This window comes from Castor canadensis, chromosome 13 (genome assembly GCF_047511655.1).
Source record: "Castor canadensis chromosome 13, mCasCan1.hap1v2, whole genome shotgun sequence".
In the NCBI taxonomy this organism is placed as follows: domain Eukaryota; kingdom Metazoa; phylum Chordata; class Mammalia; order Rodentia; family Castoridae; genus Castor; species Castor canadensis.
Window position 1 is genome coordinate 20,386,644 of NC_133398.1, and position 24,756 is coordinate 20,411,399.

General features: G+C 45.5%; 1 protein-coding gene across 2 annotated transcripts in view; it reads right to left on the reverse strand.

Moving 5' to 3' along the window:
* Positions 1–363: 363 nt before the first annotated feature.
* Positions 364–24,756, reverse strand: part of Tmem268 (transmembrane protein 268) — a 33,252-nt gene continuing 8,859 nt past the window's right edge. For both annotated transcript variants that reach the window (XM_074051174.1, XM_074051175.1), the window contains exons 5-9: positions 23,800–23,949; positions 19,730–19,840; positions 18,755–18,835; positions 17,728–17,907; positions 364–14,931 (exon numbers count right to left, since the gene is read on the reverse strand). In XM_074051174.1, coding sequence (XP_073907275.1) covers positions 14,752–14,931; positions 17,728–17,907; positions 18,755–18,835; positions 19,730–19,840; positions 23,800–23,949 — 702 coding nt within the window. In that variant the 3' untranslated portion in view covers positions 364–14,751. The remainder of the gene's footprint in view (positions 14,932–17,727; positions 17,908–18,754; positions 18,836–19,729; positions 19,841–23,799; positions 23,950–24,756) is intronic.

A 24,756-nucleotide genomic window follows, 5' to 3' on the forward strand; every position in this document is an offset into this window, starting at 1 on the left:
CTTATCCAGCTATTCATTGCACATCAAGTAAACAATGTCAGAAAGTGCTTGTGGAAGGCGCATAATTCCACGGGGATAACATGTCTCTGGATCATGGCAAGGCAGATGCCCAACATCTAGGACAATGGTACAAACCAGGAAGAAGAAATGCAGTAACATTGCTGGGCACCAAATCTAGGCCCCTCTAGTTCACCCACCCCTCCCCTTCCTCACCCCTAGTAGGGCTGAGCCCCACAGAGGGGAAGGGACCTTCCACAAGCCCCCCAGGGATAACATTAGTGCCCAAGCCAGGATGGGCCCTAGTCTCCTACTTCCCATGCCACTGCACTTTGCAAGACACTTGACCGTCACTAACTCCACCACGGTAGTACAATGGCCGATCGATGGCAAGAAGACCCTAGGGTGAGGTCTGCCTGAGCTCTTAGGACCTCATGAATCTGAGGACCAATCAGAGAGGGACACAGACAACCAGAACAGTTTATCCAACCAAGTTCAGCTCAAAGGCCTTCTTCACCCAGCATAATTATTCCCTTCCTTCTTTCAGATATGGATATATACACTTCCCAAAGAGGATTTCACAAGAGGAAACTAAGCCGATACCGCCAGGAGCACTGGCCCTTCCAGCCCTGTCTCATTGGGAGGCCCTGAGCCTTCTAGTTGCAGCGCCACGCGGGCTCTGAGCTGTGCAGCGGCTGGAGTGTCTCCATGAGAAAGAAAGCTGTGGTCAGGAGTCATGAAGACTGATTCCGAAACTCCCTTGCAGGAGGAGAAGAGGTCTGAGCCATCCCTGTCCACCCCCAGGAGACACTCCAGCTCCTGAACAGCCAGGGCTGGGGGGGCTGCCTTCAATTAAAGTCTTTGATTGCATCAGAGATCGTGTCCCCTCTCTTTGCCCCTTCCCCTTACCAGGGAGTGTCTCTTACAAATCATTTCTAAATATACTGTCACATCTAACTAATCTAAAAGAAAAAGTTTAGCTGTTTGAATAGTTTTTAAAGTCACTTCAAACTTACAGGTAAGTTGCAATAGTACAAAGAACTCTCACTTACCTATTACAGAGATTCACCAATGGTTTACATTTTCCCCTATTTGCTTTTTCATTTTTTTTATCTCTCCCTTCTGTTTTTTCCTGAATGACCTGAGTGGGTCATGATGCTCCTTGGCCCCTAAATACTTCAATGTGTATTTCCTAAAAGCAAGGATATGCCCTCTTATGTGACCACAATGCAATCATCAAAAGCAACAAATTCAACATTGATACAAATACTAGCCAAATTTCACCAATTGTCCCAAAATGTCTCATCAGTACTTTTTTTTTTTTCTGGTGGGGCTGGGGTTTGAACTCAGGGCTTCATGCTTACAAAACAGGTACTCTACTGCTTCACCCACACCTCTAGTTCACTTTGCTCTGGTTATTTTAGTGATGGGGTCTCAAGAACTATTGCCCAGAGCTGACCTCAAACCACAATCCTTTAAATCTCAGACTCCTAAATAGCTAGGATTACAGGTTTGAGCCACCCGAGCCTTGCTCACTGCTCCTTTTTTGGTCTCACTCAGGACCTGAACGGAGATCATGAATTGCATGTAGTTGTCAGGTCCCGCTAGTCAAATTTAATCTAGAAGCATGCTTTGCTTTTCATGAGCTTCACATTCTGAAGAGTCCAGGCAGAACTGTCCCACAGTTTGGATTTAGCTGATGGTTCCTTTTAGTCACATTCAAGTTTCTCACTTGGGACCAGATACCCCAGAGATGGTACTGTGTCCTCCTCCGTGCATGACATCAGGAGGTGCACGATGTAGAAAGACCCTATTGTGGGTAGTTCAGACACTTAGTGAAGGGGCTGGGGTCGGCTTAGTGGCAGAGAACTTGTCTAGCCACTAGACAAGTTACGGCCCTGGGTTTGAACCCCAGCCACCAGCTTTCTCCAATCTATTTTTTTTTTCAAAAAAACATTTGACGATTAAACCTATTTCTTTTATAGCCTAGTGATTTCTGGCCTAATCTTAAGCATACATTTGGTTACTTTGTTCTTTTTCTTGATTTTTTTTTTTTTTTGGTGATACTGGGGTTTGAACTTGGGGCGTCATACTAGCTAGGCAGGTGTTCTACCACTTGAACCACTCCATCACCTTTTTTGTGTTGGTTATTTTCAAGATGGGGTCTCACAAACTATTTGCCCAGGCTGGCCTCGCATCTTGATCCTCCTGATCTCTGCCTCCTGAGTAGCTAGGATTATAGGTGTGACCCACAGGGTGCTGGTTTATTTCATTCTTTTATGTTCTTGATACAAATAGGCTGTATAATACCTCTTCATTCAAAAATGTGTCTTCCTTCTCCTTCCTTACTCCTGTGAACTTGTTATATTGTTAAAAGACAATTAAGGTGCAGAGAAGATGAAAGTTGCTCATCAGTGACCTTGACATAGAGATAATCCCAATTATCTAGACAGGCCCAACCTAATCACATGTGAGAATCTTCTGCTCAACTCTGGGGCAGGTGTCTGCCACCAAATCACAGAGGCAAAGATAGGAGGAGGCAGTGGCCACAGGCCATACACCAACATTCTCCTTAGTGGAAAAGGAACCACATTGGTACGACCTCCTTGTGAAGCAATTTAATTGTCAACTCTAAACCTTCACAGCACCTCAGCCTCTTACTCTGGGCCTCACTTTCACCATCTGTAAAGTGAGAACAGCAATGCTATCAACCTGCGACACTGTGAGGCACTGGCCCCCAATCCCTTGCCTTCCTTTGCCATGTCGTCTTGGGTCTGGTGCACTTTCCTCCCCCTTGGGCTCTGTCTGGCAGTTCAGTGGGCCAGTGAAAATTTAGTAGTTCATACACTAGCCAGGACTTAGACTAAAATGTCTTTTAGAGACTTTCATGTCTTGCCTCTGCCCTCTCGCCCTCATGAGAACATGCCCTGACTAGCCTACTAATTCAGGAATGATAGGAGATACATGGGCAGGACTGCTCCACCCAACCTGACAGACATGGGGGACAGCAGGATGAACTGCTGCAGAGAGGGTCAGCAGACAGCCTCCCTTCTCCCCCACTTCATGGTCCAGCCCAGGGCCCCCACATCCAACATTCCCTGGTTCCTGGTTCTGTGACATCATAGACAGCCTCCTGTCCACTCTGCCAGCTGCAGGTGAGTGAGGCTCAAAGGTGACAACTAAGAGCAGGCGGGGCATCTTTCTCCCTAAAAGGCATAAGGTCCCCACACTCCTGGACACCTGTTCACTTGCAGATATATACCCCTCTTTGGCCTTGACCCCACTGTTTCTCTCTGGGTCCTCCTATCCCCACCCATGCTGAATGTCCCCAAAGGGCTCCCCTAGCTCCAGAAGCCTTTCTGCTTGACATCATTGACCTTGCTTGTTCCATTCAGTGTGCTGTGGGGTCACTAGAGACCCACTGGGAACAATCCAAGGGCCTTTTCTTTGGCTCTTGCCTCCATCTAGAGGAGGGCACTAGTAGTGCAAGAAACATCCACATGTCACTTATGTCACCATTCTTTGTGTTACTAAGTACTCTCTGTACAAGACACCATGCTAGGTGCCTTACATCTTTATGTAACAACAGCATTCTGAAGTAAGTTTTACTATTCCCATTGTACAGATAGATAAGCTGAGCTTCAAGCAGCTAAAACTGGTCCAAATTCCACAGACAAGTGTAGCAGAAACTAGGATTCCAAGTCCACTTAAGTAGAAAATGTGTGCTTTTAATTGTGATACCTCACTGCTAAGCTTTTTAAAACCCCCTACCACCAACTGTCAGAGGACAAGGCACCTCAGAGCCTGTGGGGGCCATGGACAGCTGAAGCTCTGGCTTCAGACTGAACTAGATTACTAAGGCAGGATGGGAGTGCTCAGTGCTAGCACTTGCCTAGCAAGAGCCAGGCACTGGCATTCATCCCTAGTACTGAAAAAAAAAAAAAAGCACTAAAATCCCAGCTGTTCCTCTTGGCAGTGACACCTGGAAAGTCACCTTTCTGAGACTAATTCCTTCCATCTGAAAAAGTGGGACATTGTCCTTCCTGCATCATGCAGCGGACATGAAAGAGCAAAGAGTTCATAGATGTCAGAGGACTTGCCCCATATGCTCAGTGAATGCCAGTGTCCTTGACACCTTGACTGTTCCTCCACCCACTAGCATCTAAGACTGAAGTCACCAGGAAACAAGGAAGTCTTGAGTGAGGATGTTCTTGGCTATTCTGTAAGTAGGGAGTTATAAAAAAAAAAACCCTGCTCATGAAAGGGAGAGTGGGGGGATGGGTTGAGCAAAGTGTTGTCCAACGATCAGATAGGCTAGTGCACTCAGTCAACAAATGTGGAGCAGACACCTACTCTGTGCACAGCCCTGTGCTGGGTGCTGGGATCCAAAGGTGACCTGGACTCATCCCTGTCTCCTAGAGCAAGAATCTGTCACTCGTGTTCACTATGGGATCCTTCACACCTCACATAGTACCTGGTACAAGTATCCCCAATAAATAAAGTTGTCACCAGGCACCCATGAGGGATTGGTTCCAAGATCCCCTTGGATACCAAAAACCCATGGATGCTCAAGTCCCTTTGAAAAAATGGCATAGTATTTTCATATCCTCCCCTATATTTTAAATCATCTCTAGGTTACTTATAATACCTAATGTAAATGCTACATAAATAGTTGTTATGCTGTATTATTTAGGAAATATAGCAAAAAACATCTGTATATGTTCATTACAGATACAACTTTTTTCAAATATTTTTGATACATGGTCGAATCCACGATGCAGATATAAAGTATTTACTATATACACTGAACATATTTTTAATTATAGATTTTAACTGCATATGATTGTTCCCACTTGTAATCCCAGCAACTCAGGAGGTTGAGGCAGGAGGACCACAAGTTTGAGACTGGCCTGGGCTACATAGCGAGACATTATCTCAAAAAAATAAATAAATAAATAAAATTATAGATTTTTTTTTCATAGGCAAATAAACTCACTCACTCCTGGCTCACTCACTGCTCTTCAGCCATGGGAGCTTTCTCACAGTGCTCCAAACTGGTGGTAGACCAGTGGGGTGTTGTAATAATGGAGGACAGAGCTGATGAGGGCTGAGAAAGAGGCTGGAGCGGTGGGTGGGAAGCCAGTGTCCATGGATGAGACCCAATATGCTATGATTGACATTCAGCCACCATAATGGAAAGTTCCAGAGTGGTCTTTGGCCATAAAGAAAGGGGAGCAAATATAACTCCCAGCATATAGTCAAAGGAGTGTAAATCAACACACAGGAGAGATACCTGCACACCTATTTCTCACAGTAGCACTATTCACAATAGCTAAACTGTGGAATCAGCCTATGACCCCAACAACCAATGAACGGATAAAGAAAATGTAGTCCATGCACACAGTGGAGTATTATTCAGCCGTAAAGAAGAGTGGGATTATGTCATTTGCAGGAAAATGGATGGAACTAGAGAGTCATCGTGTTGATAGAAATAAGGCAAACTCAAAAAGCCGAATATTGCAGGTTTTCTCTCATGCAGTATCTAGACCTGAAATAATAATGGGACATGAGTGTAAAGGGACTGTCTGGCAGGGGGCAATCAGTGGGATAGAGGAGGGGGAAAGAGAGAGTCCTGGAGGCAAAGAGAATCAAAGTACATATATATGAGAACATATATAGGGGGTTCTAACGAACCCCAGTACAAGCTGTCTGAGAAGCAGGAGGAAGCAGGGGGTAAAGCAAATGTAACAGAAGGAGTGAACTTGTTCAAAGTACACTGCACAAAGATATGGAATTATCACAATGAAACCCCTTTGTACTATTAACGTATGCTAACAAAAGAAAGTCAGCAGCCTGTATAATCTGTGGACTGACGTTACTGCCTACACAATTGAGAAACACCGACAGTTTTCACAGCAAATTGGGCCACTTGAGGACCATTATTATAGATCATAAATTAAAATGCCTCAGCATCAATATTTTCACAGGAATGTAAAGTCTAATATATAGTGCTCGATGCTTTTACCACAGTTTTTTCATTACTGGAGAAAACCAATGAATTTTATTACAGCCTACATTGGACACAGATGTAGATTATGGCTTTGTAAATTTACTTGGAATAAAATTTCAGTAGTGGTAAAAATGTTTCACCAGGAAAAAAAAAAGGGGGAGGCAAGAGCGGGAGATGGCCAGAAGGACCTGGAAGACAGAGAGGAGGTTGGGCTAAGATGGACTTACAATCTTGGGTCATCAGCAGGCAGGAGCCCAACCGCCTCCATCCTCCATTTCAGGTAAGGGGCCTAGGTCCTGAGACAGGCATGGGCCAACTTAAAGTCACACAGCAAGTTAGCAGCCAGGCCAGGCCATGAGCGGGCAAGGCTGAATCTCCTGATCGTGCTTGCAGGGAGCTGGGCCCAGGTGGAATAAACTGGAGCCACTGAAAGGAGGGGGATGGAAAGATTGAGCAGAGGGGGCACTTTGGAGCATCTGCCATCTCAGGGACAGGTTCACGGACAGATATGTTTTCTCTCCAGTATGTACTTCTCTTCCTGTTTTCCAGACAGGCAAGGGAGGCTCAAACAGACTGCAAGTCTTCCCAAAGCAGCAGGCAAATCTGACTCTGAGACACAAGTATGTCCCTGTGTGCCACTGCACGTGCTGATGTTCGGCTGCTGCAAAAAAGGGACAATCATTTCTCAGCCATAGTCTTAGGTTCATTCAGCAGACAGCCTTGCCCAGACAGCTGCAGGACCTCCAAGACCTGCAGACTCATGGTGGTGCCCTATGGGAAAAGATTGGCAGAGTACAGGCTCCCAGGCCTTCCCACAGGATTGGAGAGCATTGGACAGTGGAGGAAGTACTCAGAGAGACAGGCCTGGGCACATGAGCCTGGACTTGTCAGGGAGATACAGGAGGTTTAACAGTAGGGTCCTGTGTGACCCACAGCTTAAACACAACAATGGGCTTCTGGTAGTGGGGCTGTACAGCCAGGTGCTCAATACCCTTTCCTCTTCCCAAAGCCACCAAAACATGGCATCCAAGATTTTCTGTTGCTGCTGCAAAGGCAGTGAGAGGTCTTCCAGCATGACTGGCTCTCATGGACCAAGACTGTATCAAGAGCAGCATCCACGGTCTTTCCGTAGGTACAGGTGTGGTACGGGACCACTGGCAAGGACACATGAACTACGTTCCCATCTCCCAGCCACCACCTCCTATGACACCCTCAGATTTACTTTAGCCTTTTGGGGGAGTGAAGAATAGTTACCAAAACCTGTAACAAAACAGACTCAAGACTGTGTTATTAAATATTACTTATTGGGTGGTATTAGGATTACTGACTTTGGTCCTTCAGAGCAATTTAAATTCTGCCTCGTCTACTCACAAGCTTGAGCATGTAAGGACTCTCCTCCTTTCTCAGCAAAATGGAGATAATAATACATTACCTATTGTGCAGACTGTTGAGATGAAGGAATGAGGTAATGTGTGTTTAGTGCCTATAACACAGCCCACAAAGAAGGAACTCCACACATGAAAACTGTGCATTAGTCAGGATCAACTAGGTTAGGCTCAGATAACAGTAAACTCTCAAATCTCAATTGTTTTACAGAGTTTGGGGCCATTCTTAGTTCAAACAAGCAGAATTTGTAGGGCTTTATTTTTGTTGGGACTAGGGGTTGAACTCAGAGCCTCCTGCTTCAGAAAAAAAAAATTTTTTTAAACCATGAATGATTTGAGGAATACCAGAGCGGAATATAACTAAGACTGCTTATTACATCACTCAAAGCCTTTACCAAAGGTAAGTTTTTTCCTTCCTTCTTTCAGCTCTGAATCTGGATACTCGCCCAAATGGTTTGCAAAAGAGACACCCACATCACCCCACCAACAACTATGCAATGGTCAAAGCGCGCAATCTTCGTCAACCCTGAGCCTTCTAGTTGCAGCGCCACGCAGGCTCTGAGCTGTGCAGCAGCTGGAGTGTCTCCATGAGAAAGAAAGCTGTGGTCAGGAGTCATGAAGACTGATTCAGAAACTCCCTTGCAGGAGGAGAAGAGGTCTGAGCCATCCCTGTCCACCCCCAGGAGACACTCCAGCTCCTGAACAGCCAGGGCTGGGGGGGCTGCCTTCAATTAAAGTCTTTGATTGCATCAGAGATCGTGTCCCCTTTCTTTGCCCCTTCCCAACCTACTGCCGAGAGTCCCACAAGTGTGCAGCAAGTTGATCTGGCATCTTTTGTAAGAAATGTGGTCTTAGATGAATACAAAATATTTCCACCATATTCACCCTTTATGTCCTCCCCCTCCCACTATTTTCCACCCCCAGACAGGACCTGTTTTACCCTCCTACATTTATTAAAAAAACATTTGTTAGTATATGATAGCTATCCAGGGGTTTCATTGTGACATTTCCACATATACATTATGCTCTGAATTGGTCCATCCCCTCCATCATTCTCCCTCCTACCCCATTCCTCTTCTGAACATAGAACCTGTTGAAATTGAAGAAGGGGAGGAGGGGAGAGAAAGGAGAAAGATGGAGGGGGTGAACTAATTAAGATATATGGTAAACACATAACTGTACTCCCTGTACATTATAATACGGTAACAAAACCTGTGGCCTTATCATTTTGAAACATTTCAGTCACAATCTAACAAGAACGTGCCTAGGAGAGCTGTGTGGTGTAAGAGGCAGCTGTTGATGTAGATGTAATGTAGTGGACATCTAGAGCCAGAGGGCACAATTCTGCTCACCCACTGTGCGACTCGACTGTGCTCAGGGCACCAGCGAACAGCAAGGCGGTGGTCAGAACTCTGCAACAGCAGCTGAGTCGTGCAGTGGACGGCCAGGATGGCCATCTAGTGCTGCTTCCGCTCAGTCACCTGCAGGAGACCCCAAGTGGCTTCCACTTCAGGCAGGAGGCCATCACTTTGATATTCTGATTAGACCCTAACTGACAGAGAGAAGAAGAGGCTGCCTTAGGCAGTACAGACAGTGATAGAGACCCAAGCTACAGCAGCAGGGCGAGGCTAGGCAAGGGGCCCAGGTTACAGTGTGCTTCTCAGGGAATGTGACCACACATGGAGAAGACTGGTGAATGAGGCTCTTGGGGTGTTGAGGATAGGTCGGCAACAGGGATCATTTTACTGTGGGTGACATCTAAATGGCCATTCTAAAAGGAGGGGGAACCAGGCATGGTGGTGTATACCTGTAATCCTAGCACTCCTCCCAGAGGAGGATTGCAAACTCAAAGTCAGTGAGATACTGCTACACACACACACACACACACACACACACACACAAGAGGTTAGAAATATTTTGCAGGAAGAAATACAAGAACTATCTATGGCCTGGAAGTGGAAGTAAACAGAGGGGCTCACCATGTGTGTGAAGTTATCAGTTTTCTACATTGCAGCACTACTTCCCACTAGTGAAAGATAGTCTACTTCCTTGGGCCTGTCTGGTCCAGGGCCCTCTTCCACTGCCAATGCACTGCATCCCTGGACCACCCTCTGCCCAATGGTGAGTGGACACATTCCTCAGCATGTCCCATGCCAAGGCCTCACCTTCCTTCCCCAGTAAATGCCATGTCCCATTTGTCTTGGACCTGCTTCCTGCAACAGAAACACCAGGGACTTTGCACATAAAAGAAAATCGCTTTGACAACTTAGAAGGCATGGAAATGAGATACTGCTAGGTATGGTGAAGTACACCTATAATCCTAGTACCGAGAAGGTTAAGACAGGAGGACGATGGGTTACAGGCCAGCTTGGGTGACACAGTGAGACCCTATTTTAAAAAAGAATGAGATATTACTATATACCTATCAGAACGGGCAAAATTCAGGTAACACTGATAATAGCAAATGTTGACAAGGATGTAGGATAATAAATTATCATTCATTGCTAGTGGAAATGCAAAATGGTTTATCCACTGTGGAAGACAGTATGATTTGCTAATTTCTTACAAAACTAAACATACCCTTATATACATCATGTTCCTGTGTAGGCAAAAAGTGAGAATCACACATGGATGTTCACATAACTTTTTTCCTAATTGCCAAAACTTGGCGGCAACCAAGATGTCCTTTAGAAGGTGCATGCGTGAACTGTGGCACATCCACAGTGGAATATTGTGCTAAAAACAAATGAGTTACTGAGCCACACAAAGGCATGAAGAACTTTAAATGCACATTACTAGGAGAAAGAAGCCAATCTGGAAAGACCCCATACTGTGTGAGTCTAACCATGACATTCCAGAAAAGGTAAAACTGTGCAGACAGTCACAAGATCAGTGATAGCCAGGGTCAGGGTGCAGGGAAATGAAAGGAATGAGTAAATGGTGTCAAGGATTTTTTTAGGGCAGTGAAAACACTCTGTGACACTACAATAGGGAAACATGTCATTACACATTTGTCCAAAACCATGGGCTGTACAGCAGCAAGAGTGAGCCCTAATGTAAACCACAGACTCTGGATGACTATAATGTGTACGTGAAGGTTCATCAGATCTGACAAACCCACCACTGTGGAGGGGAATGTGATGATGGGAAAAGCCATGGACATGTCAGGGCAGGAAGTATATGTAGGAAATCTCCGTAGCTTCCTCTCAATTTCAACTTCTTTTAAAGCATATGAAAAACAGAGAGTAAAAAAAGAAATCTAATCAGATAAAATAAATCTTAAGGCAAAAATTCTTCTACAGATAAAGGGAAAATTTTACAAAGATAAAAGGGTTGATTCATCAGGAAGTTACAACAATCCTAAATTTATATGCATGTGACAACAGAGCAAACCTTGCCAAAAACAAATATAAAATATGTGCTATTATACATAATGAAACCCACTAACGCCTCTTAAAAGGGGAGGAGACAGAGGACTAAGAAAGGGTAAGACAGATGGGGTGAATCTGACCAAAGTATATTATATGCAAATATGCATTGTATGGAAACACCACAGTGAAACCCCTTTGTACAATTAATATATGCTAATAACATTTTTCATAAATAAAACATACACTATTATAAAATACACATCCATAAAAACCTGCACACAACCATTCATTACAGCATTATTCATAAAAGCCAGGAAGTACAAACAATCCAATTGGTTAATGGACAAAATACAATGGAATAATATTTAGCCATAAAAAGAAATGAAGTTCTTATATTTACACACTACAGATGAACCCCATGACATTATGCTCTGTGACAAAAGCCAGACATGAAAGGTCACACCGGATATATTTCCATTTATATGCAATGTCCAGAATGGGAAAATTCAGGGTCTGAGGAGAAGGGGAACTGGGGAGTGACTGCTGTAAGGGTAGAGGAGTTTGGGAGTTCTTTTTGAAGGAAGGTGAAAATATTCTGCAATTAAATATAGTGATAGTTATGAACCTCATGTATACACTAAAAACCAGCAACCTGTACACTTTATGAATTTTATTTCAACTTTTTTAATTATGCAAAAAAAAAAGTTGTCAGGACTAAAAGGAGAAACAGAAAACGCATAATCCTAGCTGGGAGATTTTCCTCTCTGAGTTAGAGGTAGAACAAACAACCAGAAACCAGTAGGGATACAGATTCGAACAACAAAGTTAAAAGCTTGTGCTTACAGACACAGGTAGAAAGCAGCATGAAGCAGTTACAGAATAAAATCTGCCACTGAGGGCTAAAGATGTAGCTCAGTGATATTTGCCTAGCAGGCAGAAGGCCCAAGGTTCAATCACTAGCACTGCAAAAAATATATTAAATTTTAAAGCCGTGTTGGTTGAACCCTTGCTATGGACATACAAGCCTTAGTCTTTGTGCAGCAGCACCTCCACCAGTCCCCCACCCCTGCTTATTATTACACTCCGTCCTAACAGATGAGGAAATGGAGGTGCAGGAGGCATAGAAAAGGGGAGTATCTGGCCCAGAGTCTCCAGCTTGCTCCCAACCTCCCTACTATATTCATATAAAAATACCCCATGGATCAGCCAGGCACCAGTGGCTCACACCTGTAATCCTATTTGGGAGGCTGAGATCAGAAGGATGGTGGTTAAAGATCAGCCCTGGCAAACAGTTCACAAGACCCCCAGCTCCAAAATAACCAGGGCAAAATGAGTAGCAGAGCACCTGCTTTGCAAGTATGAAGCCCTGAGTTTGAATCCCAGCCATGGCAAAAACAAACAAAATACCCCATGGGGCTGGAGTAACTGAGTCTAACACAGATAACAAAAATATAAATCGGTATCTACTGTGTACAAAACAATGAGAATTTTTTTTAAAGAAAAACAACAGCATATTGAATTCTTACTCAAGCTTCTAACTCAAAGCTGCAAGCACTGAACACTTTTTTGTATCAATCCTCACCTCTCCACATTCTACCGATGAAGACTGAGACCCAGAAAGGACACTGCTCCCAAGCAGCAGAACTTGGATTTGAGTAACTGTGACTATAGAATCCAAGCAATGCGCGTGGTCTTTACTTCCACGTTACAATGTCACACCATATCCACCCTCACCTGCCTCCAAATGACACAGAGCCTTAAGATCTAGGCGCATCAGGTGTCAGATCCTCACAGCAACCTCGTGAAACAGATGGGAGCCCCATGATGAGATCATAGGGGTTTTATGGACACAGAGAAATGTACAGTGTACTCATCCCATGTGGCCCACCCACCAGGTGAGACCATCAGAAGTTCTAGGGGAAGAAATAGAAAGACCACACCAAGGCCTCTGGCTTCTGTAAGTAGATCTTAAAATTGAAAAACTGTTATTCTGTTATTTTACAAACACATTTTTTATTCTGCTATTCAGCTTAATAGGGTTTTATGATTGGGTGATAAACACAGGCTTCTCTTGATCACATGCATATTGACAATTCCTTTGTCAGGTCAGAAAGACAGTGAGTGCCTTGGTGAATAATTTCATTGAGCAAAGCTGCCCTCAGACTTGGCTAGAGATGCTTACAGTGGCAATTTCCAGGGGCTCCTCTTCCCTGGCACAGAGAAAGAAATAGTCAGGTTTGTTTCATATGTGGCAAGTCACCTACATTATAACATTTCAGGTTCAGCAGACCACTTTATAAAGGAGTAAACTGACACTCAGAAAGAGTAAGGGACTTAGTCAAGGTCACACAAAGCCAGGAAGCAGCAGATCTGGGACAAGAATCCAGATCTCCTGTTAACTAGATCAGGCTTCTCTCTAAGCCCTGGCCACCTCGGTTGGGGCAGAGATTGGGAGGTTTTTCTGAATGCAGATAAAGGGAAAACAGTAGAATCAGCTGGAAATTATCACAACTTTGGCCTGAAAGAGCCCTTAAGAATCATCCAATCCCCCCATCGTGTAGACAGGCAAATGGAAGACCAGCCAAAGAAATAAACTTGTCACAAGTTACACAGCTAGAAGTGGAAGATCAAGACCAGAACCCAGTCCATCACGACCCAGGTCCCATCATTCAACTGCATTTGGGAAACAATTTGTCAAAGCTGTTGTAGAGATGGCAAAGCGCCTAGCCACAGGTTTAGACCATGCACAAAAAGTGTAAGGTGCAGCCTTTGATCTTGAGGAGTTTACAATCTAGCTAGAAAAACAGCATGTACACAGGAAAACAGAATTAATAACCTAAAACACCAGTACAGGTAGCAGCTATATCAAGAATTTAAAAGAGGCAGAAAACAGCGGAGCTGAGTGTATTGAAAACTTCCTGAAGGAGGGATACAAAGCTGGGCTTTGAAGCATGAATGAGAGCCTGAGCAACAGACAGAACAGGTATGTCAGTTCAGGAAAGAATTTCCACTTATAATGGCGTTTTGTGTGAGATGAAGCAAAATTCCAGATGAAGGCTGGGTCTTGGAAGCAGGAAGCCTTCAGATGCCAGGCCAGGGTTTTTGGATGTGGGCCTGTGCAACAATAGGTCTTCAAACTCTTTTGGAAACAGAACACATGGATGTCTCTGAGCTCTTCACAGAATTCCAAGAGTGACTTCATCCCAGGACAAGGTTAGTGTCAGAAACCTCGACCACTGTTCTAAGCCTCAGCCTAAAACTATAACCACAGGCATGCATGTCTTCAACAAAACCAGTCTTTGAGTCACACAGGACCCACCTTTCCAACTCCTCAGTTATGGTTATCTCCCCTTGGTCTCCTTCTGCCTCCTGTCTTCCTGTGTTCTGTAGCTGTCTAGCAGACAACAAGCCCCTGTGCCACTGCTGCTCATAAAACATGGGACAGAAAAACCTAAGAACGGAGGAAATTCTGAGACTCTGCTTCTCTTCTTCACACTGGAAAGGCAGTTGTACAACTCAGATCAGAGACTGCGCATGAAGGGCAGCATCGTCGCTGAGCTTCATCCCCATGTGACATGAGTGCCTGGCACAGGAGCATTGTCTGAGACCAGGCTTTGAGCACAGATTTGCCCTGTGGGGTCCTCTACATCTCCTGGTCTCTGGAGGGAATGGGGGATGGGAGTGGTCCCTCATCCATGCTACAGGTCCAAGAGGCCCAGAAAGTAGCTGGGCTGGGACCAGCTCAGCAACCACCAGCTCCAGAGGCCAGGGGTGAGCCAGCACGTGATGCAGCCAGCATGTGATGCCAACAAGACACTTACACTTGTGTGTAAGCACAACATCCCTGTGGCTGACACGACTGACACTCTTAGGAATGCACTCCAACACTGCTCTCCTCTCCTGGGCTGGCCACTGGCAGTCCCAGGCTCCTGAGGTCTCCCCACTTCTCAGTCTTGGAGAAAGATGAATGAATGGCTTTGTCCCTGGGTCACCTTGCCAGGAATGGGCAGCACCCTGTGCCCAGTATGTGGGCTTCTATGAGCTGGCAGGGGCATGGAAGCCTTGCAGAGTCCATGTGTCGCGTCTCCACTGCCTGGGGGAGCTGGGAGGTCACCAGAAGCCGGGTATAGTAGCCACCAAACACTGCCAGCAGCTGCCAGGCCATTTCCTGGAAGAGGCAGGGAAGCAGAGTAAGGACGGCAGGAAGCACCTTGAGGGCAGTGGAGCTTAAGCACAAGCCTCCACAATGTGTGACTCTGTCTCAAAAAACTTTTTAAAAATGAATTTATCAATAAAGGAAAAATACATCACTTCTACGAAGTACTCAAAGTAGTAAATTCATAGAGACAGAAAGTAGAGTGGTGGTCTGGCTGGCTGAGGGGAGAAGAGATGAGAAGTTAAGTGTTTAATAGGTGTGGAGTTTGAGTATGGGATGGCAAGAATGTTCTGGAGATGATGTTGGTGATGGTTACCCAGCAATGTGAATGTACTTGATATCGCTGAACATATACCCAAAAATAGTAATTTATATTATGTGTATTTTGCCAAAATGAAAAATATAAAAGGGAAAAAAAGAATTTAAAAAAATTGGATGATGGGTACAGTGCAATCTTAACCTATTTAGGAGATGGAAGTGAAGAGGATTATAGTTTAAGGCCAGCCTGGGCAAAAAATTTGCAAGACTCCATCTCAACCAATAAAAAGCTGGTGTGGTGGCCAAGCACCTGTCATCCCAGTTATGAGGAAGCATAAAGTGAGAGAATTGCTCTGAACACACATGGTCCCTAAGGAGCCACTCACTCATCCACAACTGGGATGACAAGGCAAACGCTTATATTCCTCACAAGGTCTTTTGCAACACTTGTGTCCACTCTAAATGTAAAAAATTAGGCGTGGGTTACATCAAGACTGTTTATATCTGTAGATATGCTAGCTCTAAGAAGGTTTTCAAATCAAAAAGGCCAGGAAGGTATTCCAGGTCACTTCCTCTGGCTGAGGCTATGTCCTTACCAGAGACAGAAGCATCTACTGTGGTGGTGAGGTGAGGACTGAGGGGCATTTAGCCCAGTGCCTAGTGCTCAATAAATGTTATCAATATCATCATCATTACTCAAAAAAGCAAACTCCCCATGGTTCCTCAGACTGGTTTTTATATTGAGCTGTCCTTTGTGCCAGAAAATATTGAAAATTTCAAATAGTCTCCTACTCACTAACTCAGATTGATCTTCTCACCAATTTAGTCTAAAATCAATCACGTAAGAAGTAGAGAACTTTAGCAAGAAAACTTGTCTATCAAGAATCAGCAGGGCTGGCTTCTGCACTTGACTTTGCCACATTCATTCCCGCTTCAACTTGAGCAAGTCAGCTGACCTGTTGACCATCAAAGAAATGAAAGTAACTCAACCTCAGAGGGCATGCTAAAGAATTTTATACAGGACAAAAATCTATAAAAATGTAACAGGCCATTCCACTTTTCTCCCTGTCTTTCACAGACTCCGGACTCTTACTGAACAGGATGGTCTGGCCCATACAGAAATCTGGCCAGTGGTTGTATTTTCCCTAGCTGTTATAATGGCAGCTACTTTAAAAGCATGCACACACATACACTTGATATTCATGACAGGAAATTGTATTACTATGGGTTTGAATGAATTTGAAAAAATGATTTAAAAGGTCCATACTTAATGGGCTTTTGCACAAACCCAGACATGCCTGCCACAAAAAAATACATGATCTTATACATCTTTTCTGCTCTTTAAAAATAATGTCAATAAATGCAAGTGAAGAGATTAATACATTCATCATTGTCTCTTAAATAGTCCTACTGGGGGGCCTCCCACTCTCCACCAGCACAAAAGAGGAAACTATAAGCTGGTTTGGACCTTGACTCTCCAAAGCCCTTGGCTAAAAACAAAATGAAAGTCATCTCCTCAAGTTCCAAATGTCTCCTGAGGTCAAAATGTCACCTTGCTGCTTGTCACCCTATCAGTGGGTCTGTACTCATGGTTTGAAGAAAATAGCAGCAGCTATAAACCATTACCAGATTTCTGGTCTAGCAGCAGTGAACAAGGTCCAACACAATTTGGGTGGGAGGACCCAACAGGACCCTAGGACTGGAGGATCTAGAATTTCACAGAATTCCAAGAATCATATCACATCCAAACATCAACTGCAATTTAAGTAGATGAATGGATGACGGCTGGATAGAGGAACAGATGATGAATTGATTGATCTATAGATTTTTTTTTTTTTTTTGGCAGTGGGGTTTGAACTCAGGGCTTACACCTCGAGTCACTCGACCAGCCCTTTTTCTGTGATGGTTTTTTTCCAAGCTAGGGTCTCTAGAATTATTTAACCAGGCTGGCTTCAAACCTCAATCCTCCTGATCTCTACCTCCTGAGTAGCTAGGATTATAGGTGTGAGCCACTGGAGCCCAGCTATAAATAGATTTTTAAAGATCAAATATTCATCATTACTGGTGAGGTAAACAATAATACAATTAACAAACAACTCACTCTCCTCCAATGTCACTATCAAAAAGGATAGCCAACCTAGCACTCAGGAAGCTGAGGCAGGAGGACAATGAGAGCTACATAGTGAAACCCTGTTTCAAAGGATAGCCAAGGTATTTTTAAAAATCAACCAAAGAAAACCCCAGGAAATAACAAGTGATTCCAATAAACTACTTTTAAAAGTGTTGGGGTAAAGTCAGGCATGGTGGCACCACTTGCAATGCCACCACTTAGGAGACTGAGGCAGGAGGATTGCAAGTTCAAGGCTACATAGTGAGACCCTGGCTCAAAAATAAACAAAAAATAAAAAAGTGTTGGACTGGACAAAAAGAATGAAAGATAGACTTGAGCTACAAGTTTTCAATGGTCTCTAGCTTGGGAGATGCCGCCACACAGACTTCCTGTCTGTGCACTTGAGGGAGGGCCGGCCTGACTGCAGTGACACCCATTACCTCTGGCTCAGCTTCTGGGATGAGCTGGTAGAGCTCGGTCTGCATAAGTGGTCTCTCCTGAGGATCAGGGCTGCTGGGCAGGAGAGGAGTATCCTCCATGTCTTCAGGCCCCTCCACCAGGGGACTCACCCCCGTCTCCATGACAACACATAACTGGCTCAATCTGCTTCTCAGCAAGGACTGCAAAGGAAACAGAGGGGGCTTGGTGTGTTCTAAATCAGGGAGGATCTGGGAGCCTGTTGACTGCCTGAGCTGCAGATATGGCAGAGGGAGGATCCAGCTGCAGACCCAGATGCTGACCTCAGAAGAATCTGGACTGAGCCATACTGGCGACAGCATGTCATCTCCTTAAGAGTGTCTGAAAGACTTTCCCTCTATGCTTGCATTTGCTTCTCCAAGCAGCCTGGGATGGGGTGTCTTTATCTACATGTTGCAGACAAACAAACTGGGGATTGAGGGCCTTGCCCACGGACACACGGGAGCTAATGAGCCAGGATCAGGGTGGTACCATATCCTGACTTCAGGACCATCTGCAGTGTCATGGCCCAGGAAGAAGTGATCCTAGGGAAGGAGCCCAGGGCTAGGAGCCAGGGACCTGGCCTCTACACCTGGGCATCACCAAGCAGCCAATGACCATGACCACAGTCAGAGGACAGGTCTCAGAGCCTGCTTCCTCCTTGGTAGAACCAGCAAGATCTCTCTGGCTTTCTGAACAAATGATAGAAAGGCACTTAGAACAAGTGAAAGTCATGTAAACATATGATATCTTTGGATCTGCCAGAGCTTATTAAATATGATTATCAGTATGAAGAAATACATACTCACCATGGGAAATGTGGAAGATGTGATTAGTTAAAAGGAAGCAGAAAAATAGCCATTATTCCTGAGGCAAAAGCAAGCACTGATTCCATGTGGGTATTCTTCCTTTCAAGCAACTTTATCTTAGACATTTTCCAACACTGATGTGATACAATGTATAAAATTTGGCCTCTTGGTTTATTTCATTTTTTCCCTTAAGACAACTTACCTCTTGGCTAGTCTTCATCTCTTGAACACAGTCAGACAAAAACTGCACACAATTCTCCAGGTCAAAGTAGACAAACCAGAGCTGTGGAGAGAATCAGTCAGTGCCACAGTGATTTAGCAACTCCTAACCCTGAGTCTTTCTTCCACCCCTTGCTCTTCAACCAAGGCCAGACTTCTGAGGACTATCCTAATGTGTCCACCTGTTTAGGTTCCAGACACAGACAGAAAGATGCCCTGATCTCAGGAGTGATCAGCTCCACAAAACAGGGACTTGTGAGGTTTCTGCTGCAGCTTCAGCCCCTACAACAGTGTCTGGCACATAGGGCTCTAAAGAATCATCTGCAAGATGAACAGGCCTGTGATGAGGAGTTTCTTACAGGTCCCCTGCATGTGCTCACTGCTGTCTACTGGGTTCCTCCAGAGCAGGGGGCCAGAGTGGGGAGATACAAGCAGGTGAAGGAGATTCTGCATCTCCACTGGAGATGCAGCCAATACATCAGGAGCTCTAGCCCCAGCAGTGTCCTAACCTACCATGTGACTTTGAACATGTCACTTAAAGAACTCCCCACTGCCTTGAGGACAAAGAAAATACCTAAGCCAGGCATACAAAACTTTAGCATCCAACCTGCCTCTCAAGCCTCTTCTCTTCCTCTGTCACTTCCCTGTGGCCCTTGTGAGCTCCTCACAGCCCCTCGAAAGTACTGCCTTGCCAGGCCACCCTTTTGCTGTAGGACTAGCAAGGCTACTGTGACTGTCTGACAATGTGCTTGTCATCCTCACAGGCCTCTGAGCTCCTATTCAACAGGGACCCTGCAGAGACCTCGAAACCTTCCATGCCCACCAGAGGGTTCAGCACAGAGCAGGCGTCTAAGGAAGACATGGAGCAGGGAGGAGGGAAGGGCCACCAACAGCCATCAGCAGCAGAATCCCAGATCAGAAGTAGGCCATAGGGGGAGGCCATTCTGAGACACAGTACCTGGATCACACTCTGGCATCCTTCCATCGTGTCTGTCAACCCCAGCAGCACCCGATGTCTCAGGAGGGCTCCATTGGCAGCCGCCAGCCTTAGATCCGTATTAGTGTTGGCCTATAAGACAAGTACCAGATCTGTGGCCAACCTCCATAATGCCAGGGAGCTCCTGTCCCCTGGGTACTGCATACCATCCCTCCCTTACAAAGAAAAGTCTGGAGGGTGAGCAATCCTCACCCTCCAGACTCCTCCACATCCTCCCCTACAAAACAGGATTTTGGGGATAGTAAACTCAAGAGTTAGAGAGTCTGGCCTGAAGTCCACCTCTGCTACTACTTCCTGGTTGTGCAGCCTGCACAAGCTATGTCCCTTCCCTGAGTCTTCTTGTCTTCCATTGTCTCATAAGGATAAAGAACATCCTTGCCTCCCGGGAACAAGGGGAGATTCCAATGAGATTGTATTTGAAGTCCCTAACCCAGGACTGGGATGAAGTCAAAAGGTAATAGATGTCTGTGGGAAGCAAGAGACAGATGGTCTGAGCAGCCACTGGAGTAACCTCCAGCTCTGTCTCTAAGGGGCACAGTGACTGGCTCTCAGAAGGGGCTTCTTTCTTCTGCTCCTGGCCACATCAGTCAAGGCAGAGGAAGGGCAGCAGGACCAAAGTGCTGGTTTGAAAAGAGACTCCCAAGGGACCTTCAGATATAGTCAGAAGACAGCAGCTCACTCAACAACAAAGCCTCAAATGGGAAGTGTGAGGAGGCTCTCTGGGTGGTCAGGTGTGGGACAGATCATGTTGGCACACAGTAGAGAAAGGCTGGGGTGCTAACACACACTCCCACTGAGGGCATCGCCTATGAGAGATGATTCTGCTCTTGAGGATCTGTCTCCCAGAGCCCCACTGGGCATTAATGTGGGTGGAAAATCTGCTTACGACTCTGACATGCCACCCTCACTCCATTTTCATGTAGATGTTGTAGATGGGTTTAACACGTGAACTTTCCAGGAATTACTGCTATGAAAACCATGGGATGATCACATTTTGTTTTGCCTAGAACTCTGGTAAGGTTGTCCATCCTTTCAGAAACCCATTCACTGACAGTTCCATTCCTGTCTCTGCCTCCACTGCCCATGAGAGCCTAGGTAGCTCACTTAACATTTCTGCCTCCACCTCCTCAACCCAAACCAGAAATGACAATATCACTGCCTTACAGGTTATAACAAGGACAAAATGAGTTAATCCAGTGGAACACTCAGGATGGACACTCGATGCATGGCAGCCAGAATGTCACTGTGGAACAAACACTGCATTAAAACGCTGTATTTCTCACCACGCCACACTGGCCATGAATGAGTATTTTGGGAACTTCCATAGCAATGTGCTCTGCTCTGCAGAGGATACAAGGCAGGGTTTTGCTTGACTCCGTGAACTTTCTGATCTTCAGAAAGGCTACTGATCCACAAAACACGTACTGACAGTGAGAGTAACAATGGTCAAAAAGGAATCTGTGTGGTCCTGAGCGATAAGAAATCCCACGAGCTAGAGGTCCATGAGCTGAGATCCAAAAGAAGACCCGAGGAGAGTTGTGTGGCTATAGACTAGTTACTTAACCTCTCTGAGCTTTTCTTTGCTGGCAAACGAAGTGAGTAACAGTTAATACTCATTGAACGTTTAACGTTTATTGTATCCTAAATACTATTAAGCATTTTTCATGTAGTGAGTCACTTAATTCTCACAATGACTCTATGGTAGAGCTACAGTTATGATTTCATTTGAAAGATGAGGAAACTGAGGCCCTGAGAGGTTAAACCCTAACTTAGCCCAGACCGCATAATTACCCATGGCAGAGGTGTCCTGTCTCCATATAAAGTGTTGTTAGGCGCAGGCGCTAAGCACAAGGCACAGGGCACACAGCCCGGCAGCATCTTCCAACCTGCATGAATTACATCCACACCAGGAGCACCTGCCAGGTGCGGGACTTCCAGCTCCTGCTAAAGCAGATCACTTTGCTTTTTCCTCTTCCCAAGAGAAGTTTCCTGCTGCAGCAGCGACTGGCTCATGGCTCAATTTATTTGTTAGAGCCCAACAGTGGCATTATCTTAGGAGCATGGTGGCAAAGCCCAACAAAGATCCTTTCAGACCAAGCAACCCATAAAGTTCCTATTTGTCCCTGTGAATGTAGGCGAACCCCAAACCATGACTACCTTTCCTGATACCCAACCGTCCTCTTGGATTCAGATAGGAACAAATGTCTGCTGTGGATATTACACTGTGCCCAAGGTTACAGAGGGACAGGCAGTGCAAAGATGGCATTGTGTGCTAGGCAAAATAACACTCCCAAAGACATGACTGCCCAGAAGCCATGAGTGAGCTGCTGCATGCAAAGGGGAATTAAAGGGCAAGATGGAATTAATGTTCCTGCTCAACTGACCTTAAAATAAAAGATGCTCTCAGATTATCCAGGGGAGGGCCAACGTAACCACATGGGTCCTTCAAATTGGAAGAGAGGAAGAAGAATTCGCTGGAAAAGGTGTGAGAAAGACGTCGCCGGCCATTGCTAGCCTTGAAGATGGGAAGAGGCAGTGAGCCAAGGAAGGTGCACCACCACTAACAGCTGAAGAGACCAGGAAGCAGACACCCCCTGGAGCCTCTGGAAGGATGTCGCCCTGCTGACATCTCAATGCTGGCCCAGTGAGGCCCACCTTGGACTCCTAACTACAGGACTGGAAGGTAATAAATTTGGACCATTTTAAGCCACTAAATTTATGGTAATTTGTTACCATAGCCCCAGAATCTCACAGAGATTCAGTAGGTTCTGACTGAGGACATGACTTAGAAGCCAAGCCTCCTGGTCTTGAATTCCAATTCTACCACCTATCAGCAGCAAGGCCTGGAGGCTTTCTGAGCCTCAGGTCCCCCATCTGTAAACTGAATGTAATAGCCTCTACCCAGAGTCCACAGGGCACTGAATGAGTGCGTAGAAAATGCTCAGTCCACAACAAAAGATAGACATTGAAACACAATGCAATCAGACTTTACAGGAAGCTGGGCGAATCCATCTCTTCTCTGAATGTGATCAAGAATCCAAGGGCTCAGCTCTGGACCCCAGCTCTCACTGACAGTGAGATCCAGGAGAAGTGACCTCAACCTAACCACCCACTGTCTGCCGCAAAGGTTGCTGCTGGTGTTAAACATGGCAGGCTGTCCACAAAGCACCATAAGAAGAAATAATGGGCACCTCCCCCATCCCTCACCCTCAGGCCCTCACAGGAGAGGAGGGGAGGAAGGGAGAGGGCTCAGTTCATTAAAGTGCTCCAAGAATACTGGCTAGCTCCTAAAGCAGTCCACTGCCAGCAAAGGCAATGCACAGGAATGAGGTAAGAAAAATAAAGGGCTCTCTTTTGCTTCCTGGCCAGGAGGTAAAAGGGCTTTGCTCCAGCCACAATATGCTGTCACCTCCCAGGCCCCATGCAACAGTGTCCAGTGATCATGGCCTGAAACCTCTAAAATTGTGAGGCGAAGAAAACCTTTTCTCTTTCTGAATGGAGAAAAAAAGAAAGCAAGTCAGGCAGCACATGCCTGTAGTCTCAGCATTCAGGAAGCTGCCAGAGAAGATCTTGAGTTCCAGGCCACTTAAGCTACATAATGAAACTCTGTCTTTAAAAACTAAAAAAACAGAATCATGTATGTGATTTCATTTCTTTTAGTCACTGGGCATATGAGTTAGTGTGAATTTTTATGGTTGAAGGCATTCTTTTTTTTTTTTTTTTTTTGGTGGTACTGGGGATTGAACTTAGGGCCTCATGCATTCTAGGCAAGGGCTCTACCACTTGGGCCATGCCTCCAGTCCTTTTGTTTGTATTTTGTTTTTCAGACAGGGTCTCACTATGCCTGGGCTGGCCTGGAACTCACAATACTCCTGCCTCTGGCCTCCCAAGTAACTATGATTACAGGTGTAGACAACCACGCCAGGCTTGGAGGGATTCTTTGAAGCAGGTGAGAGAAGAGCCTGACTTGGGCATCTCAGGCCTGACCAGCAACTCTGGAGGGAAGGAACAGGGGCTTCCAGACATCTCACCTTCCTCTGGTGCCTCTCAAAGACGAGCACGAGAGTCAAGGTCAGGCTCACCGCAGCCAGGGTTACAAGCAGCACACCTGCCCAGTGGCTGCCCAGGGCAAACAACTGGCTAGTGGAGTAGATATTGGCCCACACCACCACATAGAACACCTGCAGAAGCCAGGAAAAGAGCACAGTCAGAAACATCAGCTCTACTCAATGGGACCCCTAAAAACCCTCCTGGCAATCCCCATAGGTCTCAAACGGTTTCCAGGGCCAAGAAGAGTCCTCACCAATGCTGGGCCTGCAGGAGTGAACACATGTTCCTTGCTTATAGGTGAATGTCAAGAATGGGTTAGTAGCCACTATTAACCCTTCTTTACTCAGATTTTGAATAAAACAGAAAAAGGCAGGGGGCTCCTGAGTGAGAAGATTGAATAGGAAGCCCACACTGATCTTTCCTTTGCGGTATAGCTTGAACAACGATTGACACCTCTCTGTGCCTCAGTCTCCCCACCTGTAAAATGGGGATATTAATGCCCACTTCACAGGGTTGCTAATGGTTAACAAGGTAACACATGTCACAGTCCAGCAGTTGTTAGAGAAAGAATAATAAATGCTGGTCCTATCCTTTCCCTTCTCCCCAGGAGTGGGAGATGGGCATCAGCTGTGCCATTTAAGCATGGTCACATACAGAGAATCAGGAAGTCATATAATAGATTTTTAGAGGCTGCTTTTGCTAAAAAGCACTAAGGAACAAAGGGTAACTAAAAGCAGCATAAAAAACTTGGCAGCCCTGCCTCCATTTTGTATCTGTCTTTGCTCTGAGCCATTCTCTCTACAGTCATCTTGCAGCCACCTTAGAATCCAGGAATGACAGGACTACTGGATAAACAGCCTGTGACAAGAGTCAAAACTACCCCCGTCACAATGACTTTCCAATGTGACCATAAGCCACCTGCCCACCCAGAGATGGTA